This window comes from Lissotriton vulgaris, chromosome 8 (genome assembly GCF_964263255.1).
Source record: "Lissotriton vulgaris chromosome 8, aLisVul1.2, whole genome shotgun sequence".
NCBI lineage: Eukaryota > Metazoa > Chordata > Amphibia > Caudata > Salamandridae > Lissotriton > Lissotriton vulgaris.
The window spans coordinates 380487221-380507070 of NC_141696.1; the positions used below are offsets into that span (position 1 = coordinate 380487221).

General features: G+C 42.9%; 1 protein-coding gene across 1 annotated transcript in view; it reads right to left on the reverse strand.

The window, feature by feature from the left end:
- MYO16 (myosin XVI) overlaps positions 1-19850 on the reverse strand; it is a 2821299-nt gene that overhangs the window by 793182 nt on the left and 2008267 nt on the right. The window contains exon 25 of the mRNA XM_086934162.1: positions 16754-16929. Within this exon, the coding sequence (XP_086790288.1) occupies positions 16754-16929 (176 nt within the window). The remainder of the gene's footprint in view (positions 1-16753; positions 16930-19850) is intronic.

Genomic DNA, 19850 nt, shown 5'->3' on the forward strand with positions numbered 1-19850 from the left:
ACTGACATAAAACCAATGAAATTCCACGTTATAGTTAGTTGGACTCACTATAACTTGCGCGCCTGCCATGCACTGCTGATGACGTCACATATTACATCACTCATGACATGGTCAGTGACATCACTCATGACATCACTGATGACACCATCCAGTGAATGTGTGTCTTTATGAAAAATAAATATGTTTTATATTTGTATTTGTAAAGGACGATGGAAGAGTAAATGGTTAAATAAGTGTGTAAATGGATGTTTTTTTTAAAAGAATTGATTGGTTAACTGCCTTATTAAGTGTATCTTAATGAATACATATATTAACGAGTAATTTTTATATTTTAAAATATATGTATCAGTGTTTCACTTTGTGTATAAGTGGCTGCATGGGTTGGTGACTGACTCACTGTTTGTATGTTTTTTGAAGACAGCATATGTGCAGGACTGTATGGGTGGATGAGTGTGTATATGTGTGTGTTAGTGAGTGAATGCCTGTCTCACTAGTGTCTTTATGAGTAACTACATATGTTTTAATCTTGTATATATGAGCATTGATGTATATAAGTCAGTATATGTGAGAGTGAGAGATTGAAAGAGTTCCTTTTTAAATAAGTATGTGTTTCTATAAGTGATTGTTTAAGAGAGTAAGTATGTGTAAGTTTCCTTAGAAGTAATGTGCTAATGTATGTATAGCTGTATATGCAAATAAATGGATGTTCAATAGTTTATTTGCATGTGTGAGTATGTTTGTGAGTAACTTTTGTAAGACTGTCGGTGTGTAACAGGATGTATATGTGTTTCACTATATATGATGAGTGAGAATATGTATGAGTGACTATATAAAACTGTTGGTGTATGAGTGGATGTGTATATAGATGGTGGAATTACTGAATTGGTTTTTGTAACTGGTATGGGTATCTCCATTTTTTTGGAAAATGTTAGTTTCTATTGTTTGAATATGTGTTTCAATGGTTACATTACACTGAAAGGAGGTCTGTCACTCTGTCACAAGGATGGTGTCATCAGTGATGTCATGAGTGATGTCACTGACCATGTCATGAGTGATGTAATATGTGACGTCATCAGCAGTGCATTGCAGGCGCGCAAGTTATAGTGAGTCCAACTAACTATAACGTGGAATTTGATTGGTTTTATGTCAGTAAAATTTCCAGCTAACTATAACTGATGTGAAACCTATGGTTTTTTTAGTGAATTTAATAGGTTTTTTAAATGCTAATTCCTAACTATAACTGGTGTGAAACCTATGGTTTTTTCAGTGAATTTCATTGTTTTTTAAAATGCTAATTCCTAACTATAACTGGTGTGAAACCTATGTTTTTTTCAGTGAATTTCAAACGTTTTTTAAATGCTAATTCCTAACTATAAGTCTCAGTTTATATGTAAGACTGTTAGCACTCTAGTTGTTCTTTAGAACACTCTGGTACATTCTGTCATTGGGCTACAGTTGGGCTACATCTAGCTGATATTTGGGCTACATTTGCATTTTTTGGTCGCTGGTGGCCATCTTTGGGCTACATTGGGCTACATTGGGCTACATTTGGGCTACATTTTGGCATATATATAGCCCAATGTAGCACAATATATATTTTATCAAAGTTAATTTTCGTGAAAACCACTTAAGAATAGGGCTACCACTCCCTACAATTTTTCCCAATTTTTTTTTTTTTTTTGCTTTGGAGCGCTTCCGGTGCGCTTCCCGGGGAGCGCCCCGAAAAGCGTACTTTTATAAAGCGCCCCCGGGCGCGCTCCGGGGAGCGTCTCGTAAGCGCCTATATATCGCGAACGAAAACATGATCATGACGTATCGCGTAGCCGCGTCCGCGTGATACGCACGGCGTAAGCGCACCCGGAAGTACTCGAGCGAATACGATCGCGCAACGTAAACATCCGACGCGCTTACGCTACACGACCCGGAGCGCCCCCGGGCGCGCCCGGGGGCACGTAGCGTAAGCGCGTCGGGTCATGTGACCTGAAAATAACACTTTTCATTGGTTCATAACAGTTTTAGTTTCATAATGATGAAGCCCCTGGTCTTGTGACCTGAAAATAACACTTCTCATTGGTTCAGGACAGTTTTTTTTCAAAATGATGAAAGACCCCACCTTTTTTCCTTATTCTGACTTTGTCCTTTGACTGAGGAAGACCTGTTTGTACATCTCTGTACCTTTTTGATCTTAATAATGGCTTCAGTAGCAGCAGCAGCTGGTGCATCTGCCCCACCACCACCACCACCAGCACCAACAGGACCAGCTCCAAATTATATTGGTGGTCAAGAACAGGAGGAGGAGGAAGAGGAAGAGGAGGAGGGGAGGAGAAGATGGCTGCCTGAAGAAAATACCCCATACAAACCCAAGCCACACATTGTATGGGAGTTTTTTTCAATCCCAGAGGGCAAAAAAAAAGTGAATGCGGCCAAGGTAACTTGCCTAATCTGCAATGAAGAACTTTCACGGGGCAACCCAAACAAAAAATATTCATTTGGTAACCATACCATGATTCGTCATATGACCCGAAAGCACCCAAACAACTACTCTCGTGCAGAGTTCAGGGAACTGGCCAGTAACCTCCCCCAGTCGTCAAGGACCACCTCCCAAAGAACCCAACCCACTTCATCGGGACCAGAAACATCAGAGATGATGCCTTGTATTCAGCCAAGATTTGCTGATTTTAAAATCACTTGTTCTGCATGTGGCAAGCTTATCGCCTATGGTGAAAAAAGCGTAAAGCTCATCGTCCTTGCAGGTGATAATCACAAGTGCCCCAAAAAGAAGTAATTTTTTGGGTTTTTTGTTTTTTTGCTCCAGTTGAGCCAGTTTCAATTCCCTTTTTTTGTTTCTCCCCCTTAAAAAATACAAAAAAAATATAAAACGGTTTTGAAAAGCCAAAAAAAGTACAAAAATATAAAACAACAAAAAGAAGAAAAAAAAAGTTCTTTTTAGAACTACCTCCAATTTCTAAATAAAGGCTTCTTTTTTTTATAAACTCTGTCATCTTTTTCCTTCATTTTACGCTCCCCGGTGCGCTACCTGGTGCGCGTACCGGGTGCTTCCACCGCGCAAAACGAAAAAAAAAAATATTTTAAATGCCCCGCGGGGCCCTTTTATAGCCCCCACATCAAACCTAGGGGGTCAAGGGGGGGTCTACCCTGCCCCCTTATGGTCATTTCCCTCTTTGTTTTGCCCACCTCTCGTGTCTCGATCCTACCGAGACACAAGATGGCGGCCACTCCAGACCGTTTCGAATGTTTACAGACAACTGAGAGCCAATCAGCTTTCTGCGCGCAAGTCGCGTGGCGTGCCTGGAGCGCTCTCCGGTGCGCGCACCGGAGAGCGCCTATAGATATATATATTTTTTTGAACCTAAATTACTCAAAATCCACTGGAGCGCATATCTTGAGACATAGCAAAGGCACATCGGGCTACCAGTCCCTACAATTTTGCCAAGTTTGGTGAAAATCCATTCAGCCGTTCGGGCTAAAAGTGAAATCGACCGCCCTATGGAAATTAACATGGGGAAAACGCGTTTTGGGACCCCCCTTTTATCTCGGCCCCCGCTTGATGTATCCCCCCCAAACTTCCAAGGAAGGACCGGAGCTCGACGAGGTCATTTTCAGGAAATTTTCAGGCAGATTCGTCAACCAGTGCCAAAGTTATTCCAAAAAGAATTTTGAGATTTAACATTGAAAAAAATCCTAACTATAACTACCTACTGGCGACTGCCAGTAGGTAATATATATATATATATATATATATATATATATATATATATATATATATATATATATATATATATATATATATATATATATATATATATATATATATATATATATTTATATTTATATATATATATACATACGAGCTCCAAGTTTACCCGTCCGGATAAGAAGCACTCTAACCAAGGCGTGCAGAAAGCATTTTATTGGTAAGGTCACAGGTCCGCTTTTCAATATTCTTATAAGACAGCCGCTCCGTTATTGCCTGACGCGTTTCATCATAAGACTTCTTCAGAGACTGACGGAGATGGTGCGTGCTCCGAGCTGCCTCCCTTTTAAATGCATCTGCTGGCCTTAGATTTGGGTGGTTACATCAAGGCAGAGCATTGTGGGAGATGTAGTCTCGGTACTTAGTCCTCCTATATGGATGCACTGGATTTCTGTCAAAGTTCATTTCAAAACCCTGGATGGGCCTCAATCAGCAGACTGTCACCTAAATCCTTCAACTTGGCTCCACAGTAAAGCTCTGTAGTTACCGAGCCTCGTGGCCCCTCTCCATCTTTGGCTCGGGTGGTGCGTTCTTGACAGCAGGGCTGCTGCCGAAATATTCAAGCTCCAAGTTTACCCATCCGGATAAGAAGCACTCTAACCAAGGCGTGCAGAAAGCATTTTATTGGTAAGGTCACAGGTCCGCTTTTCAATATTCTTATAAGACAGCCGCTCCGTTATTGCCTGACGCGTTTCATCATAAGACTTCTTCAGAGGCTGACGGAGATGGTGCGTGCTCCGAGCTGCCTCCCTTTTAAATGCATCTGCTGGCCTTAGATTTGGGCGGCCAGCAGATGCCTTATGATGAAACGCGTCAGGCAATAACGGAGCGGCTGTCTTATAATCTTATAAGAATATTGAAAAGCGGACCTGTGACCTTACCAATAAAATGCTTTCTGCACGCCTTGGTTAGAGTGCTTCTTATCCGGATGGGTAAACTTGGAGCTTGCATATATATATATATATATATATATATATATATATTGCTGCACGCTCGCTCACATCCAAGAAAGCAGACGGCACTCGGAGCTGGATACTTTTAGGTTTATTGACAGACCCCCGTCACCCCTTCCAAAGACAAACGCGTTTCGCCGTGAAACGGCTTCCTCAGTGTCAATGTGAAATGTAAAAAATCGCCATTTAAACTCCATCTCTTCATAACAATAGAAAGAGGACTAAGCCAACAATGCATGAGAATAGTGGCAGACATATTGAAAAGTGCTAATGCATACTGGTTCTCCATACAGCATAGTAGAAATGGCGATCAATAAAGTGCTTGTGCATTTTAAAAAAAACAAAGAAGGCAAAAACTTCCCTTCGTAATTCATTTAGACATTCTTTGGCTCACAAACAACTTAAAGAGAATATGTTTTCGACCAGTTCAGTTCATGGTATGCACACATATATATTGTATCAATACAAATGTATATATATTGCGATACTTCTATATTTTAGATGCTGACAAGTAATGTCGTCATATGTCCTCCACAAGAGCGATCTACATGGGGAACTACATAATCCACTGAAGGGAAATATGAATGTAATTCAACCTTCATATGAAAACAATACATAAAAGTGCATCGTGTACGTTTGGTCTTTCTCTTTCATGTTGTTTCGTGCATGTGTGTGAGTCCATAGGTAACTTTGGCGCCCTGGATGGGCATGTTTGTTTTTTGTTTTTGTGTGTCTAGCCCTGTATGGGCATGTGACTCCCTGATATTAGTACATAGTTGACATACTATATTGTGTGCAGGGGTGAGTTCTGCAGATGATGTTATTGTATTTCATTTTCAGAGGTTGCAGATTATTACTTGTAAAGAGATACCCCTATATATCAATCCAGATGTACCCAAAGTTCTTCATCATTGTTGAGACCTGTCGGTTTCATTGTTTGGAGGTCTATATTATATCTGGATTCCATAGCCCTGAGGGTTCTGATCTTATCTCCACCTCTTTCTTGTCTTCCTAGTTGGTCAATTAGATAGAATGACAAGAGATCCCTGTTACTGTTATGGTAGGTCTCGAAGTGGCGTGCCACCGGATAGTTCTTGTCCCTGTTTGTGATGGCACGCATGTGCTCCAAGATGCGCTTCTTTGCTGGATTGATGGTACTACCAACGTATCTCTTGGAGCACGGACAAACCAGAATATATACAACGAATTCCGAGTTGCAATTCAGGAATTTCGTGATATTTCTGGTTGGTCGTGGATCTTTCGGTCTACCCTCATATTTGGTCTTCTTCTGGCTATACTTGCACGCTTTGCAGTGCATGCAAGGATAAAAACCTTGTATGGGTTTAGATCTGGGCGCTATAGGGGGCTCAGTGTAGTGACTCCTGGTAAGATGGTCACTGATTGACTGGCAACGTCTGTATGTGATCAATGGTCTAGGCGATATTCTGTTCTTTAAGATGTTGTCTGTGGTCAGAATATGCCAGTTGTTATTGAAGATTTGGACCAATTCTTTTGATCTCATGTTGTAAGTTGTTATCATCCTTGTTGCTGATTCTGTCTCTGCCTGTTTGTTTTTGATTACCAGGAGGTCTTTTCTGTTTTTCTGTTCCACTTTTTTTGAGGCTGCTAATAAAGATGTTTTAGAGTAGCCCTGTTCTTGGAATCTAGATATCGCTGCTTCTTGTGCATCTAAGAAATCGCTGTTTTCAGAGCAATTCCGTTTGATGCGTAACAGTTCACCATAGGGGATATTTTTCACCATTGATTTGGGGTGGTGACTGGCAGCGTGTAAGACGGCATTTCCTGCCGTAGGTTTGCGGTAGAGTTTGGTTTGTATACTGCCTCCTGCCGCAAACACCTCTAAGTCTAGATAGTGGACTGACCTCTCACTTATTTCACTGGTAAATCTCAGGTTGAGACTGTTGTGGTTGAGCGCCGCCACAAACCTCTCAGCCGAGGGTCTGTCGCCCCGCCAAACAACAAACAAGTCATCTATATATCTTGTCCAGACCATAATATGGTCAAGACAGTATTCGTTGGTCCCCCCCCAGGCCACGTGCTTCTCCCACCAGCCCACGAAAAGGTTCGCGTAGCTGGGGGCGAAGCACGTGCCCATGGCGGTCCCCCTGATTTGGCGGTATAATGTACCTGCAAACAGAAAGATATTGTTAAAGAGACAGAATTCAGTCATTTTCAGTAACATGCGATTATGTTGGTGAAATTGCATGTTCTTCTTTTTTAAGAACCATTCAATCGCTTGGAGTCCATCTTGGTGTCCTATGGACGTGTACAAGTTTGCAACGTCTAGAGTAATGAATAACATGTCAGTGTCCCAGTGTATCCCATCTATTATCCTCAGGAAGTCTTGAGTTTCCCTGACAAACGATGGAAGATCTTTAACAAATGGGGATAGATAGTTATCAATAAATCTAGAGGTTGCTTCCAAGAGACTGCCAATTGAGGAGACGATTGGTCTTCCTGGAGGGTGCCTGATATCTTTATGCACCTTCGGCAGGTGGTAGAATGTGGGAATGATTGGGTGTTCGCAATATAGATATTCGTATTCGTTTTTGCTTAACATGCCATCATCTCGCCACATTTTCAACAGTCCATGATATTCTAAGACACATTGCTCGAAGTCTCTTTTGTTGATCGTCTCGTAGCAGTCTCTATCCTCCAGTTGTCTGAGGGTCTCTAGTTTATATTGGTTTTTGTCAAAGATAACTATGTTCCCTCCCTTGTCTGAGGGTTTGATCTCTATTGAGTTATCTTCCTTGAGCGATCTTATGGCTTGCCACTCCATACTTGAGATGTTGGAATTTTTTCTTGAAATTTCCACTTTTTGGGCAGCTAGTTTCTCCAGGTCCTGTAAAACAGCATCATTGAAGACATCAATGGCGTCATGTGTGGCATGAGGTAGGAATCTAGACTTTTTCTTGAGGTTACTTGGATCCCGTTTTTGTGTGATTTCTTCCCTCCTGAATACCTCACTTGAGCTCGGTAGATCTTCGGTACCCGCTAAGGAGTGTGTGATCTGGAGGAGGGGCAGATCTTCATCGATGAGATCATTAGTTGTTCCATCGATAGAGCCAGTATTTGTTGTTGGGTCTGGTGGTGGACGATTAGCATAGATTTTGTCCAATTTTAATTTTCGAACAAACTTGAAGATATCAATCCTCGTTTCCACGGGGTCAAATTTACCTGTTGGGCAGAAAGTCATGCCTCTGCTCAGTACTCGTTCCTCATGGGTCGTGAGTTTTCTCTGAGAGAGGTTTATTATGGTGTTTTCTTGCTTTAGCGTCTTCCCCTCCTGCCCCGGCTTCGGGTCATCATGGGTGCTGTATCTTGTGCGGCCCCTTCTGCCCCGTCTGGTTTTCCTCCTTTTTTTCGGATTTTTTCGCCTTCTGAGGTGGGGGACGCTGTCTTGTTTCTTGCATGACCTGAAATTCGTCTAAAAAAGGCTCCTCTGGAATGGGTCCCGTATTCTGTTTCCAGCTTGTCCTGTGCGCCTCATCTTCTGATGCCAAGACCTCAGATTCCGAGGTGACATACTGTTTTGCCTGTTGGGTTCCCTGTGCCAGCCTTTTTCGTGTTGCGTCGAATTTCTTCGCAAACGTGAGTATCCTGCCCGTTAAGTAATCTTGCTCGTCCCTCTGGAACTTCATTTGCTTCCTCTTTTTGATTCCGCTCTCATATTCCTTTAGACGCTTTTGCATGATTGCACGTAATTCTTCGGTGCTCTTTGTGTCTTTTTCTTTTGCGATTAGATCTTCTATTTTCTGCATTTCATTAAGGGCTTTGTCCCTATCGCTCCATGCATATTTAATGAGCAATAGTAGCATGCCCTTGCTAGAATCAGCTGTGTAGGCTGCCCAGTCTTTCAGCAGCTGGGGATCTGGGTTTTCATAGGAAGGAATGGTGAAGATGCGTAAGCCTCTGGGGACCCTGTTACAGTCCACATATCTCTGTAGTGACGTCGCTTCCCACCACTTCCTAATTTCTCGTTCTTGGATTTTTTCAAGTTGATGGAACAAAGTCTGTAAGTTGTTCAGTGGTGCTTGGGACGATTTTGAAGTTTCTGATCTTTTTGTTACAGTATTCAAACTCTTAAAAACATCATCCGCCTCTTTCTCCTTTTCCGCAATCAGGGACATGATGTCGAGGGAGTCCGTGGCACTAGCGTTGACCGCTGTGTTGATCTCAGCGATATCTTAGTATGGGGTTACAAGAGAGTTTCGAGGGGGTCTGTCAAGTACGCTCACAGCGGGACTGAGGGAAAAGATTTAGAAGAACATATTTCCGGGTAAAAAAATAAAAAAAAATAAAAATAAAAAAAATATATATATATATATTTTTTTTTTGTAATGTCTTATTCATTTCTGTTGCTGATTATATTATCATCTATTTTGATGATTGATTCTTCCTAATCCCATAATGACATTCAAATAACAAATAGGTATATTAATTTATTACAAGTACACCTATGTATGCAGATCTGTAAAATTTGCAAATATTTATGAATTAATATTTTTATGTTTTTCTACAATAGATACATAGTGGTATTTTAATAATAGAGTATCAGCTTTTGGGTATGCTCATGATGGTGTGAGTCTAGGTGGCCGTTCATTGTTAGCTACTTAACTAAAGTTTTGTTGCTCAATCTCTTGGCTTTTATGGGCAGTTCTCAGTCTCCATTACTACGTGACTATTGTGTTTGGTACATATAATATAATATAATATAATATAATATAATATAATATAATATAATATAATATAATATAATATAATATAATATAATATAATATAATATATATTCTGATACTTCTATACTTCTTAGGGCCTTGAAGTGTTATTCTATTTCAACAAGAAGTAAGCAGACTATTTAGTTTAAGGATGTTTCTAAAGTACGTTAGCATCAAGGAATGTTAAATGTTTCAGAAATAAAAATTCCGTAAAAAAAAGCAAAATTTTATTTCTTATCTATCAAAATTAGATGCTAATATTGCTTTATTGCATGAGACACATTCTTCAGATTTTGAGGCTTTAGAAATTACAAATGCATTAGTTGTGTAAATGTTTTTCCTACCCTTCTTTGGGGAAAATACATGCAGTGTTACAAGTCTATGACAATGCCAAGCAAATAATGTATAATGAATGAATAGGGATATTGGTTGATCTTAAGATTAATGGCATGCCTGTAGGCATACCTAATATCTACAAGCAATTTCAATATAACGTACAAGTTTGGCATACTAGGCATTTTAGCCAAACTCGTTAGGACTGAACAAGCTGGGCTTATTAACAGGAGAGCTTCGCTAAAAGAATATCAGTTAATAGAGTAAGTGTTTTCTGACACTTCGGGAATTTCCTGTACCTTGGTTTTTAGCTTCAGTTGGGAGCAGCAGTCTTTCAGCTCGGGGACACACCGTCACTGGTGTAACCAGGCGCTTAAGAAATGGCCTTATTATTATTATTATTATAATATAAAGGGTTCATCTTTAATATATAAATTCATTTTCACAGCTATTGAACTGGATACAGACACCCTGTTTGATTAATTAGGTTGATAATTGTTGATGTTGATGAACGGTATCGGTGGAGAAAAGTTTGATGGGAGATTTTCATTACATGATTCCCTAACATTGTTTTGCTTATGGGAATTATTCGCCTTATTTTGTAATGAAGTCAGAGAGAAGATAAGGGGGGCAATTATCAGCTTTATAATTTGTTTTATCTTTGGTTAGAACTAGACACAATGCTATGATCAAATGTTTTAAATTGGAAGGTAAAGAGGAGAAATTCTCTATGTAGAAATATGATACATTATGGTAGGTGCCAACCGCCAAGTCAAAAATAGGTGGCTTCTTTGAAAAAGTGGAAATATTCTCAAATACCTCAGTGTAGCTATACACATTGAACCTTGATAAACTGGGACACTTTACCTTAATAGTTTTTGCTTTAAGAGGATGCTTGCTTATTCCTGGTGATATGGACTTTCATTTTATTTATGAAAATAGTAATATAACTTGAGTGGCATTAATAAGAAATAAATGAGGCCTAAATTACAAAGGAGGCTTTCTGAATTATGACTGGTTTATGCCTGTAAATAGGAATTCCGTAACACTGTGTAATGTACAGTTTATTTACAAAACGTATAAACTGATGTAAGTTAGAGAGATAAAAACAGACTTTTACAAAACATTTCTGTAATTTTTGCATTTTAAACTTTCTTTTCATTTTCTCTTCTGCCTGAGCCAAAGGGCATGTCCCTCGAGTTGGCATAGATATCCCATGCAAATCAGGTTAGGTACTTTTCAACATTTGTAAGTGTAGTTTCCACATATATGTACATACTTTACAGAGAAATTAAAATGTAACTGCTGCAAAAAAAGTGTGCTTTCAAGGGAATGGTTGTAGGAGAACACACATATTAGGGAAAGATTTAAGTTAAAGAAGAAATGTTTTCTCAAAGTAATTTGCAAATGTGAAACCTTTTTAAAGCTAATCAGCACATTTCACTTATCATGTGAAATAGGTAAACTCAAGGAAAAGAAATCAATTGTTAGTGTTTTTAGAATATCTGATGCATTCAAGATTCCTGCTTATGGAAGTTATACATTACGGGTTTTTGGGGTAGGAAGATTTGGAATTATCTCCAAAATGTATTGCTTAAGAACAGACAGAAGCATAACTTGCTTTAGGCTCAAATCTAAGTCTTTTTCAGTAAAGAAGGCCCTGAAATCCATGTAAGAAAAATGGTCCTCTGTCAATGTATCATGGTGGTGAAGATTATATTCAATAACAATTTACTTAATTTCCATAGTCCTCTTTTCTCAACATTTCATTGCCACTAACCCTACAGTCACCTTCAAACTGAATCTTCCAGCTTCCAGTCCTATTTAACCACTTCCTTATTTAACCTGTAAATGTAAAATATAAATGTAAAAGTTTGGCATGTCCACTTCTTGCTGGCAAGCATTCTTGACAGCTTGAGCCACTCTGAGGTCAGAGCATCCCAGGACTGACCTTAGTGAGGCCACCTTTGGTTTGGGGGGGCTCCATGCATTGTCAGATAGACAGAGGGCAGGAGACCATTGCCAAGTAGACTCTTGCACAACACTTACAATAAGCATTTCCCTCAAGGAGTGTGGGTGTACTCCTCTGGACGTCCTGGCCTGCCAGGCATATGCTCAGCCAGAGGTAGCCGGAGAAGCCTGAAGGTACAGACCCTGGGTTGTGGGACCAGTCACAGGTTAACACCCCTGGGACTCAAGAATCAATACACCACTTGTGTTTTCTAGTGCTTCCATCCTCTGCAGCTGTTTTTTTGTCTTAGATTTTGAAGCATTAAAGGTACTTTGTGCTAAACTCAATGGATCCATTGAGTTCTATGGACTAACTTTCTCCACTCTTTAAAAAGTGATATATCTACTTATGAATGTTTGATTGTTGTTGTTCTAGTCTTGTTTTGGTTTAGATAAAGATTTGCTATTTTTTATGTGGTGTCCATTTTTGTTTTTGTCACTGAATTACTGTTGTGTTCTGTAAACATTCTTTACACATTGCCTCTGAGATAGGCCTGACTGCTTGCGACAAGCCATCAAGGGGGTGAGCAAGGGTTATCTTGGGTGTGTAAGTCCCTTGCTCTGACTAGAAGGAAGGGTCCCTACTTGGACAGGGTGCAAGCCACTGCCAACTAGAGACCCCCATTTCTAATGAACGTCATCAGAAAGAAGGAACAAGTGTTGTCTCACTTGGGAAAATTTGGGGGTTTTCAGACAATCAAGGCACAACTTCACAACACTGTAAGCAGTTACCACCCCGTAACTTTGGTCGGGCCTGCTGATCTTAAACCCACTTTCCCGCCTCCTAGCTGTCCAGTCCTCCCCCTCCCACCATTTAATGGTGGACAAAGACAAGCCCTTCTGCGCCCATCTGTGCCTGGACTACACCCAGTGCCACAGGCCCTGGTCCTCATACCATCCACCCCTACGAAGCCAGCACCCTCCACGCTCTCAACACCAGATGCCAGCTCTTGCCACTAAACGACACTTAGGGTCCTTTCTCCTGCCGCAACTGAAGTGGCACCTTCGCCTGCCACTGCACACCAAACCAACCTACCACATGACCCACAAAAACTGGACCTGATCACCTCAGCTGTATCCTAATCAACACACGTTCCAGCCGCAAAGACACCATTGAGATCTTCTCGATTCCGTCTTCTCCAACATCGCCTTCCTCACGGAACCCTGGATGAACACCACCTCAGCGCTGGACATCGCCATCTCAGACAGCTACAAAATCATCCACATGGACCGCACCAGCCGAAGAGGAGGAGGCATCACCATCGTACACAAAAACACCCTTCGCATCAAAACCAGCTCAGGCAACAACTCGACCACCATGGAGCACCTCCAGTTCCACAAATCCAAACCAACCTGAACACCAACCTCTGCAGCACCCCTTCATCTACAGACCTCCCGAACCCCACCCCCATTCAGCGAATCCCTAGTCGACTTCATCACACACCATGCTCTTGCCTCCATTGACTACATCCTCCTCGGAGACCTCAACTTCCACCTGGACAACCTCGACGACCACAACTCATCATCCTTACTGGAGACCCTCACAACCATCAGACTCAAGCAACTGGTCACCTCTCCAACCCACTCAACAGGACACACAATCAACTACATCTTCTCCGCAAGCAGCAACATCTCCATTAGCCACACCTCCAAACTACAGTGGACCGACCACTGTTGCACCCATTTCTCCTTCATAAAACCCACCATACACCAGCACAGCTACCGCCACCCATGCAGAAGCTGGAACAAGGTCACCGAAGACTAACTAACCACCACCCTCACCGCAACCCCACCATTGACATCCACGGATGCCAACGCATGTGCATGCAACCTCCTGTCATGGATCTCCAACTGCAACAACACACTGGGCCTCCAAGGAAACCCTCAGGCAATCAACCCTCCAAGAAAGCCAGCTGGTTCTCCCCCTCCTTCAAAGAGTCCAGGCATACCTGTAGATGGCTCAAAAAAAGACAGAGGAGCAGCAAGGCCTCGGTAGACCACGCAGCCTTAAAAACCACAGTCACCGAACACCACCACCTCATCACATCAACTAAGAAAACGGTCATACAACAATATATCAAAACCAATGCACACAACAGCAAACTACTCCACTTCACTATGGGCAAAGAGTTCACCAAACCTGGCAGGGAGACAACAGACACCCACCCTCCCAAGACGTCTGCAGCAACCTCGCCACCTTCTTCCACCGCAAAATCAAGGCAGTCTACTAGAGGTTCACTAACCAAAACCCACTGACCCCAAGCGAAACCACTGCACCCATAAGACTCAAACACCAGCAAAACCAACTGAACTGGACCTCCCTTACTACTGACGATACCCTCAAGTTCATGAAGAGCATCCAGTCGGGAGTTCCCTTAGATCCCTGCCCTCACAACATATTCAACAGAGATAGCGCTTCCATTGCACCCGAACTCTGCTGCACAATCAACTGCTCCATCAAATCCGCTCATCTCGCTGCTCTCCTTACCATCCAAAGTCATTGAGAAATCCATCAACACCCAACTGTCCCAGTTCATCGAATCAAACAACATCCAGGACCTCTCCCAATCAGGATTCAGAAGCAACCACAGCACTGAGACTGCTTTCCTCACCGCCACAGACATCTGTATCCTCCTTGACAGAGGCGAAACAATTGCCCTCATTCTCCTGGACCTTTTGGCTGCATTCAACACTATCTCCCATGACACCCTCTGTGCTAGACTTCACAACACCGGCATCCGCAACAAAGCACTTGACGGGATCCGCTCCATCCTCACTAGCCAAACACAGAGTCAGACTTCCACCTTTCCTCACAGAACCCACAGAAATCAACTGTGGAGTACCACAGGGTTCATCACTGAGCCCCAACTTTTTCAACATCTACATGAGCCCGTTTGCAACTATCATCAGAAATTATGGCCTCAACATTGTCTGCTATGCCAAAGACACTGAGATGATCCTCTCTGTCTCTGATGAACCCACAGCTGGCAAGAACAACTTCCACAACAGAATGAAGGCAGTAGCCACCTGGATGAAGGACATCTGCTTCAAGGTCAACTTGGACAAGACCAAAGACCTCATTCTGGGCCCCAACCCTTCCGCCTGGGATGATTCCTGGTATCCCACAGTGCCCGGAAGCCCCCCACACCCATAGACCATGCACAAAACTTCTGCATCATCCTAGACTCCTCGCTCTCAATGAACTGCCAGATCAACGCGGTTTCATCCTCCTGCTTCTACACTCTCTGCATGCTCCGAAAGATCTTCATGTAGATCCCTACAGAGACTAGGAAAACAGTAACCCATGCACTTGTCACCAGCAGACATGACTATGGCAATGCTCCACGCCGGCACCATGAAAAAACTCCAAAAGAACCTGCAAACATCCAAAACGCCTCTGCCAGATTCATCCTGAACATCGCTTGCCACAGTCACATCACCAACCACCTGAGACCTCCACTGGCTCCCGGTCAACAAAAGGATCAGCTACAAGCTCTTCACACAGGCCTACAAATCTCTCCACAACGCCGGTCCCGCATACCTCAACCACCCCCTTTCCCTTCACACCCCCACCAGACATCTCCACTCTGCCTATCAGGCCCTGGCCACCATCCCATGCAAGATTACCACTCTATCCTTCTCCTATCTCCCTGCAAGTCCTGCTACTCCCTTCCCCTGCATCTGAGGCAATCACCATCCCTGCCTCAATTCAGGAAGGACCTCAAGACCTGGCTCTTCGACTGAACGGCAGACCCCCCCCCTTCCACCTTCAGCACCTTGAGGCACTTAAGGGTGAGTAACCATGCTCTACAAAACCCTGATTGATTGATTGATACTTACAAATGATGTTTTCCAATTTGCGAATGCTAAGGAGGGATGGAAGTCCTTAGTCTATAGCATCCCATCAACCCTGCGTTTGTAGCCAGTCACAAGTGTTCGCAGATAGAGAACTGCCTCAGTAATACTCAGAAGCCAGGACTTCCTATAAACCCCTCTGAATGGGCATTTTGTGATGTGTCCCATTGGGTCGCTTTGTAAAACGACAGACAGGTTTCAAAAGGTCAGTGCGCAATTTGCAGCCCCTACTTGGACTCTCTCTACCTGTTGGGATATCTTGCCGTTTGTTCTGCAAATCTGGCTACATAAGGACCAGAAAAATATATTTATAAAAGCTCCAATTTTCTTGATTACCTTATATACCTGATTTTTGCAGTGGGCACTCTACAGGCCTTTACTTCCGCATTTAATAAGATTTGGACCAGCAAAGTGAGATAATCATTTTTAAATTAACATTTTGCTAAAAGTAAGAAATGCTCCAGATGATTCAACGTGGTTCCATAACCCTTTTACAAATAAGCGTGTATGTTTCCTCTATCTTCTCAGAAACATCCATCGTGTGCTTTTTTGGAAACATAGTTAAACAGACAACATGGACATTGTAAGAGAAAAGTGTTCTTTAAAAATACAGTCAGTTCCGGGTATTAGAATTTAGCAATTGCTGTCAGGGCAGCCCCTGAGGTGATTTATGAGAACAGAATGAGGAAAATCATTTTCCTGCGAAAACACTACAGCCTGGAGTGGATTCCAATGCCTCACGCGCTGTCGTACGTGGGAAACAAATAGAGGAACTGTGATAAGTATACTGCCGAGAAATAGATACCATCAGTTATAGTTAGTTTTGCATTCCCGCCAGAGAATCCCAGGCAAACAGATGACTTCACAGTGCCTGAAGAGCTGTTGTGTTTCGCCAATTCAGTTGCTTTGAAAGAAGCACTGTGATTTTACTTCATCAATAGCATAACTACATTATTTGAAATGCTAATATAAAATAGTGATTTACCTCAAATGTCCCACGTCCCCTTGTTGACAGGCATGTCTGTAAGAACAGTGCACCTCCCTGTAATCCCCTCGACAGACCGTAGTGTGTACCTCATACCTACCTTGCTTAGCTCCAGGTATTTCTTTGTGTCACCGCTGAAGGAAGCTGCTGACACTTTCCTCATGAGTAAAGCTGCCTTGGGCCCTCTGAGCTTTAGTGGCGGACACTGAGGGATGAGGGATCCTGTCTGGTTCAACTTGGACTGGAACAGCTGATTGATGAGCACATTTTCACTAGCTGGCGAAGTGAGAAATAAAAGACAGGACCTCATTAGTATCTGTCCTGGAATGGTGGAAGCTTTTGAGAGAAACTCAAGGCTGTATATTGATGGTACATTGTGGGCTCGCAGGGCTGGTTTAATGTGAGGTAGGGCCATAAGGGCCACTGCAGGGAACATGATAGGCTATGTTGCTTTTTAAACAGGAAGAAGATAATGCACTAAGGTGAAGAGGTCTCTTAATATCAAATCGGTTTATAGTGCTTCAGGCAATTTACGTATTTTCTTTGCAATGTGGGTAAAAATGCTGATAGGAGATGACTTTCCTTTTAGGGAAAATAAACATATTTTTTCAGTTTTGTGAAATACATCATCATCTTGAGCGGTTCGCATAGCCCTTAAATGTGGTAAATCTATAGATGTTTATATATATATATATATATATATATATAAATCTTTATATGTCCATCAGTTGCACTCTTGTTAGTCCATTTTTTTCATATGTTTGAAAAATTCATTAACGTTGTGCAACTCCCTCTGTAAGTGTTTTGTCTCGAAACACTGTCAAATAATTCAACATAGATGAGGGCAGGAGTACCACTCTCGGCTTAGAGGTGTGCACACTTTCACTTGGACCAAAGACGGTCCTTTTCTTCAATTAATCATCACTCCATGAAAAAATCCATAAGAAACTTTTTTAAAGCATCTTACAACGAAATATTTTTTATTTTAATGATCTTTTCTCATTAAAACTCATTTTTCAAATATTTGCAGATTTCATTATTTAACGCATTTCACATCAACCCAATGCATTTCAGGTACAGATGGACTCTTCGTCGGGGGTCACACCAGTTCTCTCCCAGCAGGTGAAGTTGTTTGACTCGCTCCCGGGTTCTCCTCCAAGTCACGGGTTGAGCCTTACGTCGCCTATTCGCTTTCTCGCGCACACACAGAACGGGTGCTGCAATGGCAGAGCCAAAGGGGGGGGAAGCGGAACCACTACAGCCACATGGTTGGGATGTGGCCGTAGTGGTTCCGCTTCCCCCCCCTTTGGCTCCGCCATTGCAGCACCCGTTCTGTGTGTGCGCGAGAAAGCGAATAGGCGACGTAAGGCTCAACCCGTGACTTGGAGGAGAACCCGGGAGCGAGTCAAACAACTTCACCTGCTGGGAGAGAACTGGTGTGACCCCCAACGAAGGGTCCATCTGTACCCGAAATGCATTGGGTTGATGTGAAATGCGTTAAATAATGAAATCTGCAAATATTTGAAAAATGAGTTTTAATGAGAAAAGATCATTAAAATAAAAAATATTTCGTTGAAAGATGCTTTAAAAAAGTTTCTTATGGATTTTTTCATGGAGTGATGATTAATTGAAGAAAAGGACCGTCTTAGGTCCAAGTGAAAGTGTGCACACCTCTAAGCCGAGAGTGGTACTCCTGCCCTCATCTATGTTGAAATCTATAGATTTACCATATAAATGTCAATTAAAAAGACAGAAAAGGCAATACAAGGAATTCTAACAATTTCACGAGTGAAACATATTTAAAGAACACAAAATCATTAATAAACACTTTTACCCTTCAGCACTGTAACTCTAACCCAATGAGAACCTCTAAAATGACTAACTTTAGGCCTGATTTATATGTTGGAGGAAGGGAACATTACTGTAATGTTGCTGGGTCATAGGTGACACCATTGTAAGACCCCACACAGGGGGTGGGGGGGGGGGAGGCCCCCGACCCAGTGTGTGTGCAAAGAAACTTATGGGCTGACGTACGCCAGATGTGTTGTAATAAACAGCCTGGTACGCCTGGTGTGGCCAGTTACAAGACGACCACAAAAGTAACCAAGTGCCTGTGTCGTCTTTGGTGTGCGTGTGGGCCCTAACCATAACACCACATTAGCGATGAGGGGGCCACAGTGCTTGTGCGGGTCCTCCCTTGTGCTCCCTACCTTCAGCGGTCTCTGCGACACACCGCCTCTATCACCAGCAGCCTCTGCCTCCCCAGATCATCGCCGGCAACCTTTTTCCCTGCCTGCAGCACCGCCGGCTGGCAGTGTCTCCACCCAGCCGCTCTGCTGTTCCCAATGGGTGCCACCCTCCTGCTGGCTCCTCCGACAGGCAGCTGCAGCTTCGCGGACCCTGGCACCACATGAGGACCACCCTGCCGCCCTTGAGCTTGACGGAGCTCTTGCCTAGCTCGCTCCAGGGACCAGTCCAGCCATAAGCACGTGGAGTGCACAGGGAGATCACCATATGTCACCCCAACCTTTGAAAATGTACTTTCCAATCTGATAAACAAAAGATAAGTGAATGATTCTGGCAACACTACCTGAAGACAATACATTGGATGCCCATGCATAAGAAGGAGAGCAAGTGCACCCATGACTGTACACGCTGTGTTATGTGCCTCTATGCTGCTCCCTATGCTGCAGCACCCCACTGTGCTCACAGCATCACAACCACGCTGAGACTATCAAAACCTCAGACACTCAACCAAGTCTGCTGCCCATGGAGAAACTCTGTCTACCGCTGCTGAGTAACACATCCTAGCTTCATGGTGTCAGTCTCCCACTGGAGTCTTTCGAGATCACGGGGCCGCACCCCCTCTCAAGCTGATCGATGGAAGACGTGGGTTGAATGCCTAGGCTTACTTGATGCCATCGAAGTCCCAGCTGGCAGAAGATGCCCCATGCTTCTTCACTTAGGAGGAGCCGACATCCACAAAACTTTGAAGTCCGTCGTCGAAGCAGGTCCCTGGCGGAACTGCACTACTCTGAAGGTTGCCATCACCGCACACTTTGAACCCTACGCCAACTCTGAAATGCCCATTGGCTGCAGGATTAGTCAGTAGAAGTCTACCATGCACAGTTGAGAGAGCTGGTCAGCACCTGCACCCTCTGGACAAAGATGACAAAGTCAGACCCCAGTTCATTCAA